The following is an 18,953-nucleotide window of genomic DNA, read 5'->3' as shown; positions in this document are numbered from 1 at the left end:
TTTCTTTAGTTTTCTCTACACTAATATCACAGTTAAAGAATGACTGATAATTGTTGCTTAATTCTTCACTGGTTGGTTTAGACTAAATTATAAAATATGAAAAACCAAAATGGAAGAATCTTAGGTCACATATATTAAGTTTTCTTTTTGCCTTATTAACCTAATAACCTCCATGAATGAAGGTTTCATTTGATTTCCACTTGATCTTTCTCAAGTTCACAGTTTTTCCATACATATAATCACCAGATTGGGCCACAATAATAAAAGTTCTACTATAATTAACAAACACTGATGATTCTACAAATAAATAACTCTGGAGAAAATGCTTTACAGCATCAAGAAAATTATCAGCTATTTATGTTGTATATGGATCATGTTTAAGTTAATGCTGACCAAACTTGAAACAGTAAAACTTATTCTATATATAGTTTATGGCTCAACTTGTCCAGGAAAATGATCTTCAATTGCAGCCTCTCATTTGCCTGTTGGAATATGAAAAATTCAGGATCAGATTCACCATTATGTAAATTGTTTTTTAATCACATTTATTTGCCAAAAACATTAGCAAGAACCTCTTACCAGTTTCATCAACACAAAATCATATCATTAGATTGATTTGAATAGCTCAGTTATTAATTAAATAAAAGGACAATTAGGTTAGTTCTTGAACAACACTACCTGTGAAGCAGATTAAGGTAGAACAGAGAGAGACAAACTTGGAGCTTTACAGATAGTAGTAGCAGGGATGGCAAAACCCCAACTCTCCAATGGATTTTAAAACATTTTTCTTTCTTTTTTTAAGACGGGCATGGAGTTTTTCTGGTATTAATTAGCTTACCCTATACAATAAAATTTAAAATATTTAAGTGAAATATTTATAAATTTTTCTCTGTCAAATGCACACACAATTTTTTAGAAAGAGCTAATAAATCAAATGGATGGGGTGGAGTGGTTATAGATGTATCCAAAATCCATGGAATTGGTAGCAACAATCAATTTTAAACACTCACCAAAGCGGGGAGCAAAGCATGCCAATAGTGGAGCGGTGGTAGATTTGGCAATATCTACCCCCGTCCTGCCCCACTCCATTGTCTTCCCTTGCCTTTCTTCTTTTACTATCAAAATCATTTTGGTTTGTTCTTTTTCCACACTTTAACTTGCATATTGGTACTTGAGAAAAACAGGGAGTGAACGCTAACTACTTACCGTAGTTTTGCTGCACCATTGTGAATTTGTAAATTGCCTTAATTAGTGACCCATATTTCATAGACTTCAAGGGTCCCATATGTCTGCAAAAGAGAATGACAAGAAATACATAACTCAGTGCATTATAGCAGATTTATTCACACAAAAAATGGGTCTAAAGTATGGCGGTTACTGTTAACTTTCAGCTCTTAATAAAGTGGAACCTACGCAAACACTACATCGGCAATCAGCACTCAAGACAGAATTTTGAAAATTCTCTAAGCGTGAATTAGCTTTTGCTGTGTGGTATACAGAAGAATAGACCATTTAGAAAGTTGTAAAGTCTTTCATCAGAATCCCGAATTATCACCTTTGGCAGATGACGAAACAACAAGGTATTTTCCTTGATTCTGAAGAATTTAGGTCAAGAGAATACTCACTGAATCTCGGTGTATCGAATTCTCCAGGCAGGGAAACCTAAGTGGCACCTGGCAGGTCCATATACTAATAAAAGATCAGGTTCTGGCCCGTTGCCGCCTACTTGAAGAGAAATCAATTACCAAAAGCCAAATTAACATAGCAAGCAAGACTGGTGATAATGAATACCGAGTAGATCAGACAAGTAACACAAACCAACAGTTTTGAGCGCCTCCCCCATTTGAGATTCGGTGAAGATTTGCTCTCCCTGATATGAGCTGGTGGAACCTGATTTCAAGTACTTCATAAAAAGTACATTAGCTGCTTTTGCCACCGCTTCTTTCCCATCGGAAAGCGATGCAAACTCCAGAGTCATAAGTGGTTGATCTAGTAGCACATCATTTTCCTGAGCAAAAGTTTGCTAGTAGTTTAGCACATTCGATACCGTTCTACTTGTATCAATTTACGTCACAAAAATAATCCAATGACTCGACACATAATTGGACCCTAAGCGGAGATATGGTGCATAGAATAGCTCCATACACTAAGGTTTTGTGAAAAAACCAAACAGAATAAATCATGTACAAGCAGTCGAGAATGAGACCAATACATTGTATCATACTTTTTATAGGAGTCTCAAGGTTTAGTAGTAATGTAAATACAATATTTTGATTGCATACTACCATAAAGAGCCTTAGATTATAAAAGATCAAATTCGATGCAGAGCCACATGATAGTTTGATTTTGGCTACTGACAGCCTTTTAGCCAATTTCTATCCGAGTATATGACGTTAACCAGTCACGGCAAACTATGAAAAACTCTAATTCGGCCACGAGCAGAAAGGATAGTACCTGAAATAATGTTGCACCATCGAACTTCTCCAAGATGAAGTCCTTTGATTTCTTCAGTATTCCTACAACAGAAAACCCAGTACCCAATACTACAAAAAATGCGGATACATCTTCACCCAATCAATCTAGCAACAGTTTGAATCCAGAATTCTTACCTTCCATATCATAAAGGCAAACATGTTTGACACCAAGATCTGCCAGCCATTGCAAAAGCTCAATAACATTCGAAGTTCGGCAATCTTCGCTTTCTATCACAATAGCCAGATACTGGAGCTTGGATATATGGAGGGATTTGTATCTCCTAAGTAATCCCTTGGATATAAGATGGCTTTCGAGCGCATTTGCAATATTGATCGCAAAGTAGCATAAGTGGATAGTGACATGTAAGAGATGCCACATTAATCGAAGTAGGATATTCACAATCTGCACAAAACCTTAAACCCAAAATGAAAATCTAATTTAATTCAAAGAGATAAACTTCACTCACCACATCAGCCATGATAATTCAACAGCAAATCCATCACTAGTAATCTTTAAAACCCTTAGTTAAAAATTAAATTCCACTGAAAAAAAAATATTAATTCACTATACTATTCGGACTCTTCCAACACATGGATATAGGGATATGAACTCTAGGAATCCTCGGACTTTAAAAAACCTAACTCTATGTATATACATAAATACCTCTAAGTCTCATCTATCACATCCTCCATATACCATATCGCCACCCATAAGTAATAAGGCATCATAGCAAGAGGCCCACTTAAAGATAAAGAAAGAGAGGACCCTTCCCTCACTTTCCATCTTGGAAGAACTCCATTTTTGGGATTTCATGAACACCAAAAAGAACCCATCTTCTCCTACAAACTTCACCCCTTTTCCACCATACTTCCAACACTATTCGGTCTTATGGCCTTGAACCGTCCCCAAACTTCCAACTCCAAACTAGTATAAACAACATACCCCATTGGACACTTACAGTCAGTCCGAGCAGAGCTAAAATCCCATCCAACAAAAGAAGTAAACAATTCATAACATTAAACAATTAGAAAGCATTGGGTATTCGACGATCCACGAGTAATTATTGCATATAAATTATTTACTGAAAATTCAAGAGTGAAACATTTTCAAAAGAAAAGAAAAAACCCAACATCAGACATCACGTACTTGATGAATCCAGTAATACAACCTCCGCTTTAGCTTGGCGAAATCCATTGATCTCTGAAAACGAAGAAAACCCAATCAGTAAACAAAAAAAAAAAGTAAATTGTTTGATAGGGAAGGGAACCGCTTGAGGAAGTGGAATAAGAACTTACATTTAAACATAATCGAGAAAAAAGGGGTTTCGAGAAATTTAAAAAAAAAAACCAAAAAGAAGAAGAACAGATTAAAATAAATTTTGGAGATTGGAAAAGAGGACGGAAAGTAGAGAGGAAGCAGGTTAAAAACTGTGACTTGGTGCAGAGAAACGTGTAAGAAAGAACTGAATGAAAAACATTGTTTTTGCCTTGGTTTTCTTTATTTTATTTTATTTTATTGTTAAAATATACTATAAGTAAATCTTCTCTATCTAGTTTTAACATAGTTTTACGATAATATATTATATACCCAAATAATTATATCAATTTAATATAAAAATAAATATGCGTATTCATTTTTTACACAATACGACAAGAATTATTATCAAAATGAATTTTTAAAATTCATATATAATTTTAATGTTTATTTTATATTAAAAATGACTAAATTAAAATACGATTCATTAATAACAAAATTAAACTTAAAACATATTATTCCAAATTGAACTACATGGACCACATTTAATGAATTGGATTGAATAATCCAAGAATAAATTTAGATTAGACCTATTCATGGGTTAAGTTATTTGTTTAGGCCTGAAGGTCCGTTCGAAATTTAAAAGAGTTTAGATAAAATTATTAGACCCGAAAAATAAGTTTGGGTAAAACTATTAAGCTATTTAAAATATGAATTGGGTTCTGGCTTATATTATGTTATTTTTATATATATGTAATTTAGAATACATTAAAAAAAACTTATACTAAATATATAATATTACTCTAATGTAAACATTAAAATAATGTTAAGATGATTATATAAAAAATTCAATAAATAGAAATTGTATAAAATTATTAAATATTAAAATAAAATAAAATAGGCGGGTTTAAAATGAGTTTGGATTAATCTTTTGCAAACATGAGTGAATTTAGACAAAATTTTAGGCTCATATTTCAGGTTGAGCAAAACTTAGACAAACATAAAGTAAGTTGATATCATGCTTAAGTCCGAGCTGGCCCATGAGCATCTCTAATCTATGTTGACACCATTTTTTTGAAAACAAAAAGTTTAGTTGTCGACCAAAAAAAATGGAAATTGGAGTCGCCACCGATCCTTTATCAATGTGTGACCGGTTCACCAAAAGAAATTTTAGGTCTGCGAATTTTGAGAAAACAGGTTTGGGAGTCAGTTACTCACGAGGAAGAGTTAGCACCCTCATGACGCCCAAAATTGGTACCGAATTGATTGTTTAATGTCTTAATGTCAAAATTTTGAAAAGATTTTAAAATACGTTCCCATGAAATGAAAGCTTAAATAATTGAATTGGTTAAATGGACGGACCCATTTCAAAGAAATAGATCGCCACACTCAGTGAGTTAGAGTGCAACGGTTCAATCTTCAAAGTTAGGTTCGTCCCTGTTTTAAAATTATTTTTTTTAAACATGTTTTAAGAAGGATATTTGATTGTTTGAGTCAATCGAGAAATCAGAATCCAGTAAGTTGGGGTTCAATTTCTCGAAATTCTTAAACATCAAATATTGCCTTTATTTTAAAATCGAGATAACAAAATGTCGTATCCAGTAAGTTAGGATCCAACATTTTGAAATCTAAAGAATTTTATTTTTAAAATTTTACGGCTTAAGTAAAATGGATACTTGATGATATAAATTCATCGAGAAGAATTGAAGCCCAGTAAGTTAGGGCACGATTCTCTCGAGAATTATTAAACACCAAGCCTTTTTTAGGAATTTTGAAATAAAACGATTATAATGTTTTAATGAAATGCAATTCTTACAAACAATATAATTGAATAGCAATATATAATGCAAAAGATAAATAGTAATCTAAATTTACATTAAAGAGCAACCAAACATATAATTCATCCATATTAATAACTAAACATCCAATAAATCAATAATCAAATTCCTAAGGATACGTTGATTTAGACAATAAAAATAATAATTAATATGAAGATTTAAAAACAAATTTAAAATACAATAATAAATTAAATATTAAAATAAGGTTAAAAATGATGAATTAAAATATGAATTAACTTATCTAAAGAAAACTTTTGAAGACAACATTAGATATGAGAAAAAATTTAAAATCGATAACAACAATTATGATAATATTAGCCAATATTAAAATGATATTAAAAATATGAATTATTGTAAAATTTGATTTATTAAAAGACTTTTGAAATCAGGATTAAATATGTAAAACATTTTTTGAAGTTTAGAACAATAATCAACAAATTTTAAATCGAGACTTAAATAAAATTAGAATAATAATAAATTAAGACAAAATTAAAATACAATTGACTCCAAATATTGGTGTATAATGAATTAAAAATAAACAAAATAATAATAATTTATTATATTTTGAACTATAATAAATTTAAACACTATATAAAATAAATGTTACAAGTAATGTTAAATATTATGATATATAAAAGTAGGATTTAATTAATTAAAATATTGTGGAATTTAAAATAGAAAACTGAATTTGTATTAAATCGAAACCTGTTTCAACATTGAAGGACTAAACTAGCAATTAAGCACAAACATCATAACAATCCAAGTCATCACAGAATCGACGCTGTTTAAATTGGATCTAAATGAATACAATATCAAATGTGCGATATAAATTACAAACGATTAAAGAAAATAAATCGCAATTCCAGCAAACATGGAAGGACCTATTGAATAAATAGACCAATCGACCCATATGCGCGGATCCTTCCCGGATCGGGTCACCATTCGGATCGGGTTTACGAAACGATGCCGTTTCAGTGCCATTGTATTGGCTCTGAACGGCGACATTTTAATTCCAGCATTTAAAACTAAAATAAACCCTAAAACCTATCATTTACAATAAACAAAACCTAAACTAAAAAAAGGTTCTGCGCCGTTCTGCGTACCAAAGGCATGCAAATAGTCTCCAATTCCAACCTGCTCTCTAATGACGATGGAGAAGGCCGTAATCCTATCGCCAGGTACATTTTCCCTCCTTTATTGTTTTATCTCTTAACTAATGACTATTGAACACACAAAATAAGAGAAAGAAAAAAAGAAAAAACTGATACTAGCAAAATGAAAATGTAAAAGAAACTCAAAAGTCACCTTTCAATATTTTGACTTTTTTTTGTATTCTCAATGTGTGTATTGAATGCGTCCATTTTTTACAGGCGTTTTTCGGTTCTTATATCTGTATTCGACAAAGAACCCGAAAAATCGAATCAAAAAATAAAAACAAAAATAAAATAGAAAACCCCCCATTGGTTTATCTTTGCTGCGTTGTTTTCATTCTGTTTGCAGGCCTGGCGTACGGCGGGGGACGTGGCGTGCACGGAGACGAGGGCGCGCGCGTACGGAGTCTTGTCACGTGCGGAGGGAGCGTGAAGAGGTGCTTCTGCTGCGGCGCTAGGAACCGAAAGTTGCTAGGGTTCATTGCTCCTGTTTTGTGTTTTGGGCTCAGTGGGCTAAAGGTTTTTTTAGGCTAGTGGGTTAATTGGGCTTGGTGGGTAGGACCAAGTTAAGGTCTATAATCGGGTTTAGTGACTAGGCTTCAACCCGAATTTGGCCCATTGTAATTGGACTATTTATTAGACTTTTAAATTTTATTTTTTTCATTTGGTTTTATTTTACTAACGGGCCGGGCAAATTAGGCCTATTACAATCTAGATGATGTATTATCGTAATTATAAATTTTAGGTGTTACTTTTAATTATTTTTAAATTAAATGATTAAACTAAATAGTAATTTAGTCTCTTTCTCTTTTTTTGATAAAATAAAAGGTGGCATGTCACAAGGAAAGAAGAAAATATTCTTGGAACTTAAAACAGCAGGGAACAGTTGACCAACAGTTAAAAGAAATTATATATATATAATTGTGCCAGTTTACTATTTAAATTTATTTTGTAAAATTTTAATGAAGTCTTTTTTAGTATCTTAAATTTAAATTGTATCAGTTTTTTTTTTCAAATTATTTTGAGTTTAAATTTTAAAAATATAAAAAGGTAAATATATTTTTACTTTTAAAAAAATATTAATTTTTATTTTTTTATTAATTGAGTTAGTGTCTTATAATTTGTGACACTAACTCGATCAAATACTTTATGTAATAAGATAAATAAACATTTAAGATAATTTTTTCTCTAAAATAAAATTCGATTCAACTCAATTTCGAATTTCATCAAAGCTTTTATCACAAACAATTTCGAATTTCATCAAAGCTTTTATTATCAAAGCTTAAAATTTTCAGTTTTAAGATAGTTTTTTAATGTTCTAAAATATTTAATTTTTTAATTATATTTAAAACGGGTCTCGTCTTTAAAATTAAATTTTAAATATGATTTTTTAATAATAATATTTTAAATAATAAATATATTTAAACATCCTGTATTAAATTATAATTTGAATTTAAAACTAAAATCTTATCATAAATCGTAAAATAATATAATTACAGCTAACGATCATATATAATAATCTATTTTTTTTCTAAAAAAATTATTATAAAAATATCTTTTAAATATAAATATTATATATATATATTTATTTAAACGATATTTGATATTGTTAAAGTTGAAAATAATCCACCAAATCTAGACAAACAACTTACAAAAAAAATTAATTTTTTTTAAACAAAATTTTACAATACAAATTTTTGTTACAAATATAATAAATCCCATACAATATTTTAAATAATTTAATAAAATTATAATGATTGTCTGAATAGTGTCTAAATTTTATATTTTATATAATATTTTAATTTATTTAAGCATTATTTGCTTGAAATTAAATAATTTTCTAATATAAAACTTATATTATTAATTTTTGGCTTAAACTTTATATAAATTTATTTATTTTATAACTTATATATTATTAGTACTAACAAGAATCTAATGCTATTTAAATTTTAGTATATTTATAAATTTTACATGAAAAGTAAAAAAATATTTTTTTACAATACTTTCTTAACTTTCATAATTTTATCACACATTAAACAATTTTTTAATATGTTTATTGTACAAGCCCAAATATGCCCGGACCCAAACCCAATAAAACTTGGGCCAAGCTAAACCCAATTACAGGGCCCAATTGGCCTAAAACAGCAGAAACCCTAACAACAATTAGCAGCGCCACATGCCCCACGTTTGGCAGCCTCCACACCGTCCCACGTTCAACACTCCACGCACGCCACACGCTCGTACCTGCAACAACCACGAACTGTAAAGGGTGGAAAAGAGGTTTTCAGGGGTTTTTCTTTTCGTTATTTTGGCTATTTAAAGTAAAATCGAATCTGTAATAAGGGTTACCAAAATTTTGTATTGAAAATTAAAAAAGAAAATACAAGAGAAAAAAATCAGAAAAGCAATTTTGGGAAAGGTGATCGATTTTGCTCAAATTTTTCTGTTCTTTTTACTGCTTTGTTCTTTCTTTTTTTTTCCTGGTTTCTTAAAACGAATAAACAAAAAAAAGAGTAAGGAAAGGAGGCTTACCAGCGGTGGTGCGCCGTCAATACCCTTGCTGCGCGTCGTCTGAATCGGAGTTGAGTAGGGAAGAAGATTTCGGTGAGGAGCAAAGAGGGGAAGAAAGCAGTCCTTGTGGCTGCTGTTGCTGAAAAGGGAAATGATTTTAGGGTTTTAAAATGGGGTTTTATAGGGTTCAAAATGGCTTATTTCCATGATTGGTCCTCCTGTTTTACAATGCCTTTAAATCACTTTTTTTTATTTCTCTTAAATTTTGCTATATCTTTTATTACTGTTTCAATTTAATCCATGTGTTGCACAGCGTTTTGGGTAGTTTGCGAAAATTTCTCTTTTGATCCTCCTCCTGTTGGGCACATTTTAATTCGGTCTTTTTTTTTTGTGTTTTCTATTTTTTAACTTAGCTTTAAAATTTCGTTTATTTTCATTTAATCATTAATTTGTTGTTTTTGTTTTTATATTATTAATTTTATTTTATTAATTAATATTATATTGTATATTATTATTATTATACCTATATATATACCCGCATATGTATCTTATTATATATATACGTATACATTTTAAATGGTTTTAACTACATATACATATATTTTATTTTATTATTTTATTCTTCTTAGTTTTGTATACATATATATACGCACCTATATTTATATTTTATAACATTTTTATAGTTTTTATATATTTTATAGTCCAAATATATATATTTTATAATGTATATGTATATACACTATTCGAAACTTTTATAAATATATCTTTCTAATCTTTTTTATATATACATATATGTTCATATTTTTATAATTACTAATATATTATGCTTACATTTCTTTTTTCTTTTTTTTTATGTGAACTTTATATATTTTTTGATTATATTATTTTAGTATACATGTGCATCAATCTCTTATCATACTTTTAAAGAAAAATATATTTTAATTTTTTCAAAAATACTTAAATCATCATATTTTATAAATTTTTAAATATTTGGCATTCATGATTCTCGAGAAAATAATCGTGTCCTAACTTACTGGATTGCGATTATTTTTCGACGAATTTAGAAAGCCAAGTATTTAGTTTGCAATAAATTCGCAATCTTCAAATAAAAGCTTATTCTCGGGAATCCAAAAATGTCGGGTCCTAACTTATTGGTCATGACATTTTATTTTCTCGAAATAAGAATTTTTAAAATCAAAAGACAAACTTAATTTTAAATATTTAAAAATATTGTGCCCTAACTAACTGGGTGTGATATTTTATTTCTTTGAAATAAGAATGTTTATCTTTTTAATTCATCCTCAAGTTAAAATTTTTTATTTAATCTCTTTTCAAATTTTCGACATCAAGACATAAAATAATCAAATTTGGTACCGATTTTTGGGCGTTACGAGGGTGCTAACCCTTCCTCGTACGTAACTGACTCCCGAACCTGTTTTTTCAAATTTTGCAGACCATAATTATTTTTATGGTGAGCCGATCACACCTTAATAAAGGATCGGTGGCGACTCTAGTTTTTTTTTTAAGTCGACAACCCAAATTTTTGTTTTCAAAAAATGGTTTCGACAGCTTGGCGACTCCACTGGGGACCATTAGAGAGTCGAGCCATAAATTGATTATTTTGTGTCTTTTTGTCGAAAATTAAAGTTGTTTTAAATCATGATTTCCCCTTTGCATTCATTGGTTTTTATCATATGCTTGCTTGATTGATCTAAGTCCGTTAGTTTATTTGTATTTTGCATTTCATGGTCAATTTTACCCCTCTAAGTGGGAGTGAGACGCTAGTCCTTCGTGAGGTTTTCACCTCCGTGCAGGGTAGTAGATCGCTTTCGGGATACATCCGTACCTATGTCTTCGTGAGATTTTTATCTCCGTGTAGCCATAGGGAAATGTATTCCCCTAAACCGAACTCGGTCCATATGTGACTATAATGGGTGAGGATCGAGGAATCTGCTGGTTCGGGTACCCTTGCTCTAGAAGCCAAAACCTCATATAGTGAACCTTAGGAACCCACCCTAGGTAGAATTACTTTGAATCTTAGTAGATACCTAATTAGGAGTTTTTACTATTTCTTGGTTGTATTGTATTTAATTGTTACTGACTTTTTGTGTTTTACTCTGATTGCATGGCATTACAATTACATGGCATTCAATTATAAAGAGGCGTTTCGTATTCGGTTGTTAGACAGAAAGTTTATCATGGGAAATGGGTTTCTTGATAAAATGAAAGATAATACGGCCGCCTGAATATATTCCGAGAAACGCAAAAAGGGTGACGGAAGAATACACGACTTTACTTCGTGCCTCAAGGTCAAGCTGATTATTCAAGAGTTTCTGACATTTCAACTGCCTTAAAGAAGTTGAGGAGCATTACGGGGATGGGCAGACGTTGGATTATAACCAGGATCAAGCAAAAAAGAGGTAAAGAAGATACCCCTTTTGAAGAATCCGCAAGATTTATCTTAGCATCCAGATGAAGAAGGAGAAGATGTCTTCGCCTGGAGTATGAGGGCAAAGCCGTATATATATCCGCTTTATGTAAAGAAATTTATCTTCTAATAAAGTTTTCTAAATAGAATTAAATCAGAATCAATGTCTCTTTATGCATTCATTTCATGCATTTGCATTACATGACATCATATGCATTAAAATCCATTGAAAGAGCCTAACTGATTAAAATCATGCCTCAGTTAACCTGGAAACCAACCAGCCAACCCAGCCCCGTTACGGTACAAGAGCGAAATTAAAAAATATGGATCAAAGATTAGAAAAGCTTGAGCAGTTCCAAAAAGAAATGCATGAGCAACTTCAGCAGCAGATGCAGGAGCAGCTCGAGAAGATTCAAGAGAAAATGATGGATAAAATGATGGAATCTCAAGGAAGTATGATGACAAAGTTAACGCAGTTGTTGACAGAAAGGAAAGATAAAGGAAAGAGCCCCATGGCCAATGTTGAAGAGGAAGGTGATAACGGACCCCTGTATCCTCCAGGCTTTACTCCCCCAGATGTACAGCCCCAAATGGAAATGTACCCGCGTAAATCTTCTGTTACCATTAGGCCTCAGCAATTTCAGGCCGATGCTTCAAAGGCGATGAATTACCAAACTGGATCAGGCTCTAGCCCTGAGAATATCCCCGTCAATCTTGTAGTCCCTGACTTCGATGAAGTGGTCGAAAAGGAAAAAGCAAAGGAAGAATTGCCAAAGCAATTGGAAGAAAGGTGGAAGTGGGTCGAAGAGAAGTTCAAGGCAATGGAAAGTACTTAGAGATATGGTGGGATTGATACTAAAGATCTGAGTTTGGTACCAGATTTGGTGCTACCTCACAAGTTCAAAATGTCAGAATTCGAGAAGTATAATGGGACTAGTTGCCCTGAGGCCCACATTACCATGTTTTATAGACGAATGGTTGGGTATGTCAATAATGAGCAGTTATTGATACACTATTTTCAGGATAGCCTCACGGGGGCAGTGTCTAAATGGTATAATCAATTGAGCCGTGCTAAGATTAGTTCCTGGAGGGATTTGGCACAGGCTTTTATGAAGCAGTACAGTCATGTGGCAGAAATGGTTCCTGACAGAATTACTTTGCAAAACATGGAGAAGAAGTCGAATGAAGGTTTCAGGCAGTACGCTTAGAGATGGAGGGAGGTTGCAGTTCAGGTCCAACCACCGCTCCTTGAAAGAGAAATGGTGATGCTCTTTATAAATACGTTGAAGGCCCTATTCACCACACATATGTTGGGAAGTGCCACAAAAAGCTTTTCTGACATAGTTATGAGTGGTGAGATGATTGAGAGTGTTATTAGGAGCGGAAAGATTGATGCTGGAGGAAATAACAGAAAGTAAGCCCCAAGGGAAAAAGAAAATGAGGTGAACAGCATGAACACGTACAGCAAATCGATTACGGTGAATCAGCCAAGAAAGGTGGTTACTAATCAGCAGGGTTCATCAAGACAATAATCAGGTGTGAAGCTAGGTACTGAGAAGCTCCAATTCACACTAATTCCGATGTCCTATAAGGAGCTGTATCAAAGCTTGTTCGATGCGCATGTTGTTACTCCTCATTACTTAAAACCTCCACAACCTCCGTATCCTAAGTGGTATGATGTGAACGCGCAATGTGACTACCACGCGGGAATTACGGGGCACTCAATAGAGAATTGCATTACCTTTAAAAAGCTAGTTGAAAAATTCATCAATATGGGTATTGTCAAGTTGGGTGACTCATCTAATGCAGAAAATCCGCTACCCAATCATGATTGACAATAAGGTAAAATGCGATGTATGAAGAGATGTTGGGAAGCGTTCACATCAATGACATGTATGAAGACACAACTGAAGAAAGGGCCTTGTTAGATGTCTGCCCTTATAAATTTAAGAGTGTTCTAAGCAATTTGGATTGCGGAAGAGACCCCTGTAGTTTTTAGAGCTTATTTAGAGTAATGTTCGGAACATTTTTGTTGTTTTTAGCCTAAAAATGATAGAAATTCCTTTGTGAAATAGGCTCATGTCTGAACATCATTATTCTAATGAAATGCATCCTTGCGATTATTTTAGAACCAATATTCTTTCAGTCTGTCTGAATAGTTATTCTTTCATTCTTTTGGATTTTCTTCCACATCATTCATTCATTCATAATCATAATTGTATAAATAGTTACTCATAAATTTATACATTCTTTTGTATAGTCTTTGATATTTATTATAGGTCTCTAGATATCAATGTCATGAATGACACTGCTACAGATTTAGAATCTCCTTTTTGAGCGTGACATGTGTTTAGAGGGATCTCATGACTTTGAAGATGACATAGATCGTAGCCTATCTCCGAACTTGTTGAGGATGGTAGAGCAAGAAGAGAACAAATTTGACCTCTTGAAGAGACAATGGAGATTGTAACTTTAAGAGAACATGCATAACCGGATAAACGAAGCAATACCTTGTTAAGTTACTTCAAGAGTTCAAAGATGTCTTCGTATAGTTATACCAGGATATGCCCAGGTTAAGCACTGATATTGTAATCTGAGCAATAGCACAACGTTAAAAATTTACAGTATGTTCAAGATTCACATCATGAACGATGCAGTTAAAATTCTTTGCCGGGGCAATACCTTCTTCTCTGGCTTATCCCGTTGAAGTCAAGTTGTCATTTTTCCATATTTTTGTTAGATTTCATCCTTATTGAAGAGGAAGATCTAAATTTTCTCATCACAGTTAAATTTTACCCCAAAAGGCTCTATGAGAGAAACCTGATGCCAAAGAAGATCTTTCGCATACAAATTGAAAGTGGAAGATCTTATGGAGAATACCTTACCTGTAATAATATTGATTCTGATTGAAAGGAATGATCAGGACTTGCCTAATACTATGAGTACAGATTTATTGCAAAAAAAAAGAACAAAAAACAAAAACAAAAAGAACCTCTACCGGGGCAATGTCTTTCCCTTTAGCTTATCACGATTTTTCCATTGAAGTTGAAATTCTTTTTCTCCGGGTATTGGCTGAGCTGAAGTAAGATGAAGATCCAATCTCGATACGATCAGTTGAACTTAATTGAAGGAAAAAAGGCTAACAGCTATTCGTCACGGTCAGATGTACCGAAAACGGATAATGCGAGTTTACAACAAAAAAGGTTCGTCCTAGAGAATTCTACGAGGGAGACCTGGTATTGAAAAAGATCCTTCCTCTACAAAAGGATTTTAGAGAAAAATGAGTGTCAAATTGTGAATGTCCTTATGTTGTAAAGAAGACATTTTCTGGAGGAGCACTAATCTTGAGTGAGATGGATAGTAAAAACTTATCTAATCCTGTAAACTTAGATTTAGTCAAGAAATGCTTCGCTTAAAGAAGGAGATGACTAAGGTAAAAACCCGCAAAGGGCACTTTGAGTTGCAAAAAAAAAAGGATGAGATGTGAAAAAATAAAAATGAAAAATGGAAAAAGTAAAAATGGAGAGGCTAAGGTGAAAACCCGCAAAGGGCGCCTTAGACCAAAAGGGATTTGAGCTGAAAACCCGAAAAAGGGCAGCTCAAATTTTGATCAAAATGGGGCATGAGGTAATCAGAGCAACTCAAATTTTGACCAAAATGGGGCATGCGGTGATCTTGCTATACCTGAACCAACAGGAAAGGGTACGTGATATCTTGGAGCATTGACAGAGTATTGTAGATCTCCTAAGCACATGTCAAACTCAGAATGGTCTTCAGAAAGTTTGTACAGAGAAGTTCAAGCTGCGATATCTGGGACACCTAATCTTTATACCATTTATATTGAATTACTTATTCTTGGAATACTTCATTCTTTTTCAAGATATGAGTCAATTCCTCTTTTATTCTCAATATTCTTGATATATTCATTTCAAGCTATGCTCTTAAATCAATTCTATTTTATCCATTATTTTGTTCTTTTGGCAAGCGTGTTGCATTAGAATAATGATTAATGGACTAATAAAACTTTCACAAAGGAAGTTTTATATATTACTCTAGAAGCTTCTAAATAATACAGGAATCTGAAACAGGTCTATTGTTTAGAATGCACCTAGTTTAAAGGTTGAAATATCTGGGAAGGAAAGGTCTAAATTGAGACTATCCCTTCAGATTTTGTTGTCAAGGCATTGATTGAACAAAATGACAAGATGTCGTGTCAGGTGATAAGGCTTCAATGAATAAGCAAACAATGATCACCAAGCTATAGGAAGAGGTTTCCTTGGAGAAGAAAGCATTCATTTATGCATGAGCATTTGGTATGACACATTGGAAATGGTGTAAAAAACCAAAGAGTTTCACATTCTATATCCTTGAATTGCGATATGAGAGGATTGAAGAAAAGTCGATCAAGCAAGAAGACGTTGTAGCATGTCAGTGTTAAAGCCTTAATAAACTTCGAGTAATGACAACCTAAGCGGGATCATTCTCGGAGAGTAAAATTTTACATTCATGCAAACACCATTCACACATGTCTAGTTATGAGCATTTGATTCATTTTGATCATGCCATCCTAATCATTAGGCATAATTAGGTTCATTATACAGGTCATGTTATCCAGAGAACAGATCAGTGAAAATAGCAGATCTTGCCTTCCTGCATCGATAGCGAAGCAGATCGAAGATGGCAGATTTTACCTCCCTGAGTTTACAGTGGAGTACATTGAAGCCAGTAATTCTATCTCCCTGGGCAGTAGTGGAATAGATTAAAGATTACAGATCTTATCTCCCTAGGCAGTAGTGGAGTAGATCAAAGATGGCAGATTTTACCTCCCTGAGGTTACAGTGGAGTACATTGAAGCCAGTAATTCTATCTCCCTAGGCAGTAGTGGAGTAGACTAACGACGGCGGATCTGGTTTCCCCGACATTGCAGTTGAACAAATTGAAGAAACTAATCTTATTTCCCTGAAGTTGTGATGGAGTAGATTAGAACTACAGATCTTATCTCTCTGAAGTTACAATAGAGCAGATCGCATCAGATTTATCTTTAAGTTGTGGCAGAACAAGTTAAAGCTATAAGTCTCATCTTCCTGAGGTTACAGTGGAGCAAATTAAAGATAGCAGTAGGAAGGAATGAGACTATTTAAAGAAGAAAAGCACCGAAGAAGTCAAGGCTTAGTAAGACCGGGCACAATTGGGCTTTTAGTCTTTGCTCTGTTCCCGTTACATGACAACGAGCAAAGAGGGGCAGCTGTACAAGCCCAAATATGCCCGGGCCTAAACCCAATAAAACTTGGGCCAAGCTAAACCCAATTACAGGGCCCAAGTGGCCTAAAACAGCAGAAACCCTAGCAGCAATTAGTAGCGCCACATGCCCCACGTTTGGCAGCCTCCACACCGTCCCACGTTCAACACTCCACGCACGCCACACGCTCGTACCTGCAACAACCACGAACTGTAAAGGGTGGAAAAGAGGTTTTCAGGGGTTTTTCTTTTCGTTATTTTGGCTATTTAAAGTAAAATCGAATCTGTAATAAGGGTTACCAAAATTTTGTATTGAAAATTAAAAAAGAAAATACAAGAGAAAAAAATCAGAAAAGCAATTTTGGGAAAGGTGATCGATTTTGCTCAAATTTTTCTGTTCTTTTTACTGCTTTGTTCTTTCTTTTTTTTTCCTGGTTTCTTAAAACGAATAAACAAAAAAAAGAGTAAGGAAAGGAGGCTTACCAGCGGTGGTGCGCCGTCAATACCCTTGCTGCGCGTCGTCTGAATCGGAGTTGAGTAGGGAAGAAGATTTCGGTGAGGAGCAAAGAGGGGAAGAAAGCAGTCCTTGTGGCTGCTGTTGTTGAAAAGGGAAATGATTTTAGGGTTTTAAAATGGGGTTTTATAGGGTTCAAAATGGCTTATTTCCATGATTGGTCCTCCTGTTTTACAATGCCTTTAAATCACTTTTTTTATTTCTCTTAAATTTTGCTATATCTTTTATTACTGTTTCAATTTAATCCATGTGTTGCACAGCGTTTTGGGTAGTTTGCGAAAATTTCTCTTTTGATCCTCCTCCTGTTGGGCACATTTTAATTCGGTCTTTTTTTTTTGTGTTTTCTATTTTTTAACTTAGCTTTAAAATTTCGTTTATTTTCATTTAATCATTAATTTGTTGTTTTTGTTTTTATATTATTAATTTTATTTTATTAATTAATATTATATTGTATATTATTATTATTATACCTATATATATACCCGCATATGTATCTTATTATATATATACGTATACATTTTAAATGGTTTTAACTACATATACATATATTTTATTTTATTATTTTATTCTTCTTAGTTTTGTATACATATATATACGCACCTATATTTATATTTTATAACATTTTTATAGTTTTTATATATTTTATAATCCAAATATATATATATATTTTATAATGTATATGTATATACACTATTCGAAACTTTTATAAATATATCTTTCTAATCTTTTTTATATATACATATATGTTCATATTTTTATAATTACTAATATATTATGCTTACATTTCTTTTTTTTATGTGAACTTTATATATTTTTTGATTATATTATTTTATTATTTTTGTATACATGTGCATCAATCTCTTATCATACTTTTAAAGAAAAATATATTTTAATTTTTTCAAAAATACTTAAATCATCATATTTTATAAATTTTTAAATATTTGGCATTCATGATTCTCGAGAAAATAATCGTGTCCTAACTTACTGGATTGCGATTATTTTTCGACGAATTTAGAAAGCCAAGTATTTAGTTTGCAATAAATTCACAATCTTCAAATGAAAGCTTATTCTCGGGAATCCAAAAATGTCGGGTCCTAACTTACTGGTCATGACATTTTATTTTCTCGAAATAAGAATTTTTAAAATCAAAAGACAAACTTAATTTTAAAGATTTAAAAATATTGTGCCCTAACTAACTGGGTGTGATATTTTATTTCTTTGAAATAGGAATGTTTATCTTTTTAATTCATCCTCAAGTTAAAATTTTTTATTTAAACTCTTTTCAAATTTTCGACATCAAGACATAAAATAATCAAATTTGGTACCGATTTTTGGGCGTTACGAGGGTGCTAACCCTTCCTCGTACGTAACTGACTCCCGAACCTGTTTTCTCAAATTTTGCAGACCAGAATTATTTTTATGGTGAGCCGATCACACCTTAATAAAGGATAGGTGGCGACTCCAGTTTTTTTTTTAAGTCGACAACCCAAATTTTTGTTTTCAAAAAATGGTTTCGACATTTATATTTTTATTAAAATATTAAT

The 18,953-nt window shown here is 32.5% G+C and overlaps 1 protein-coding gene and 2 long non-coding RNA genes across 6 annotated transcripts; 1 reads left to right on the top strand and 2 right to left on the bottom strand.

The window, feature by feature from the left end:
* Window positions 1-258: 258 nt before the first annotated feature.
* On the bottom strand, window positions 259-4,026 carry LOC121225705 (dehydrodolichyl diphosphate synthase complex subunit nus1). 4 transcript variants are annotated; one of them, XM_041110114.1, is made up of 9 exons: window positions 3,771-4,026; window positions 3,622-3,675; window positions 2,610-2,877; window positions 2,455-2,516; window positions 1,819-2,008; window positions 1,626-1,722; window positions 1,207-1,289; window positions 1,011-1,115; window positions 259-482 (listed from the first exon to the last, which is right to left on the bottom strand). In XM_041110114.1, exons 2-9 carry the CDS (start codon window positions 3,667-3,669, stop codon window positions 475-477), a joined length of 861 nt encoding a protein of 286 aa, XP_040966048.1. In that variant the 5' UTR covers window positions 3,670-3,675; window positions 3,771-4,026; the 3' UTR covers window positions 259-474. The 4 variants fall into 4 exon arrangements, with proteins under 4 accessions (XP_040966048.1, XP_040966047.1, XP_040966050.1 ...); XM_041110113.1 differs by having other exon boundaries at window positions 1,626-1,725; window positions 3,771-3,973; XM_041110116.1 differs by lacking the exon at window positions 1,011-1,115 and having other exon boundaries at window positions 3,771-3,979.
* Window positions 4,027-6,391: 2,365 nt separating this feature from the next.
* Window positions 6,392-7,381, top strand: LOC121225704 (uncharacterized). The gene is made up of 2 exons (XR_005923569.1): window positions 6,392-6,745; window positions 6,938-7,381. It is a non-coding gene; the product is annotated as an uncharacterized lncRNA (long non-coding RNA).
* Window positions 7,382-8,657: 1,276 nt separating this feature from the next.
* Window positions 8,658-9,603, bottom strand: LOC121225703 (uncharacterized). The gene is made up of 2 exons (XR_005923568.1): window positions 9,251-9,603; window positions 8,658-8,962 (listed from the first exon to the last, which is right to left on the bottom strand). It is a non-coding gene; the product is annotated as an uncharacterized lncRNA (long non-coding RNA).
* Window positions 9,604-18,953: the final 9,350 nt, after the last annotated feature.

Source organism: Gossypium hirsutum, chromosome D13 (genome assembly GCF_007990345.1).
Source record: "Gossypium hirsutum isolate 1008001.06 chromosome D13, Gossypium_hirsutum_v2.1, whole genome shotgun sequence".
In the NCBI taxonomy this organism is placed as follows: Eukaryota; Viridiplantae; Streptophyta; class Magnoliopsida; order Malvales; family Malvaceae; genus Gossypium; species Gossypium hirsutum.
The sequence above is the reverse complement of the archived record's forward strand: the minus strand, read 5'-3'. Positions and strand labels throughout refer to the sequence as shown.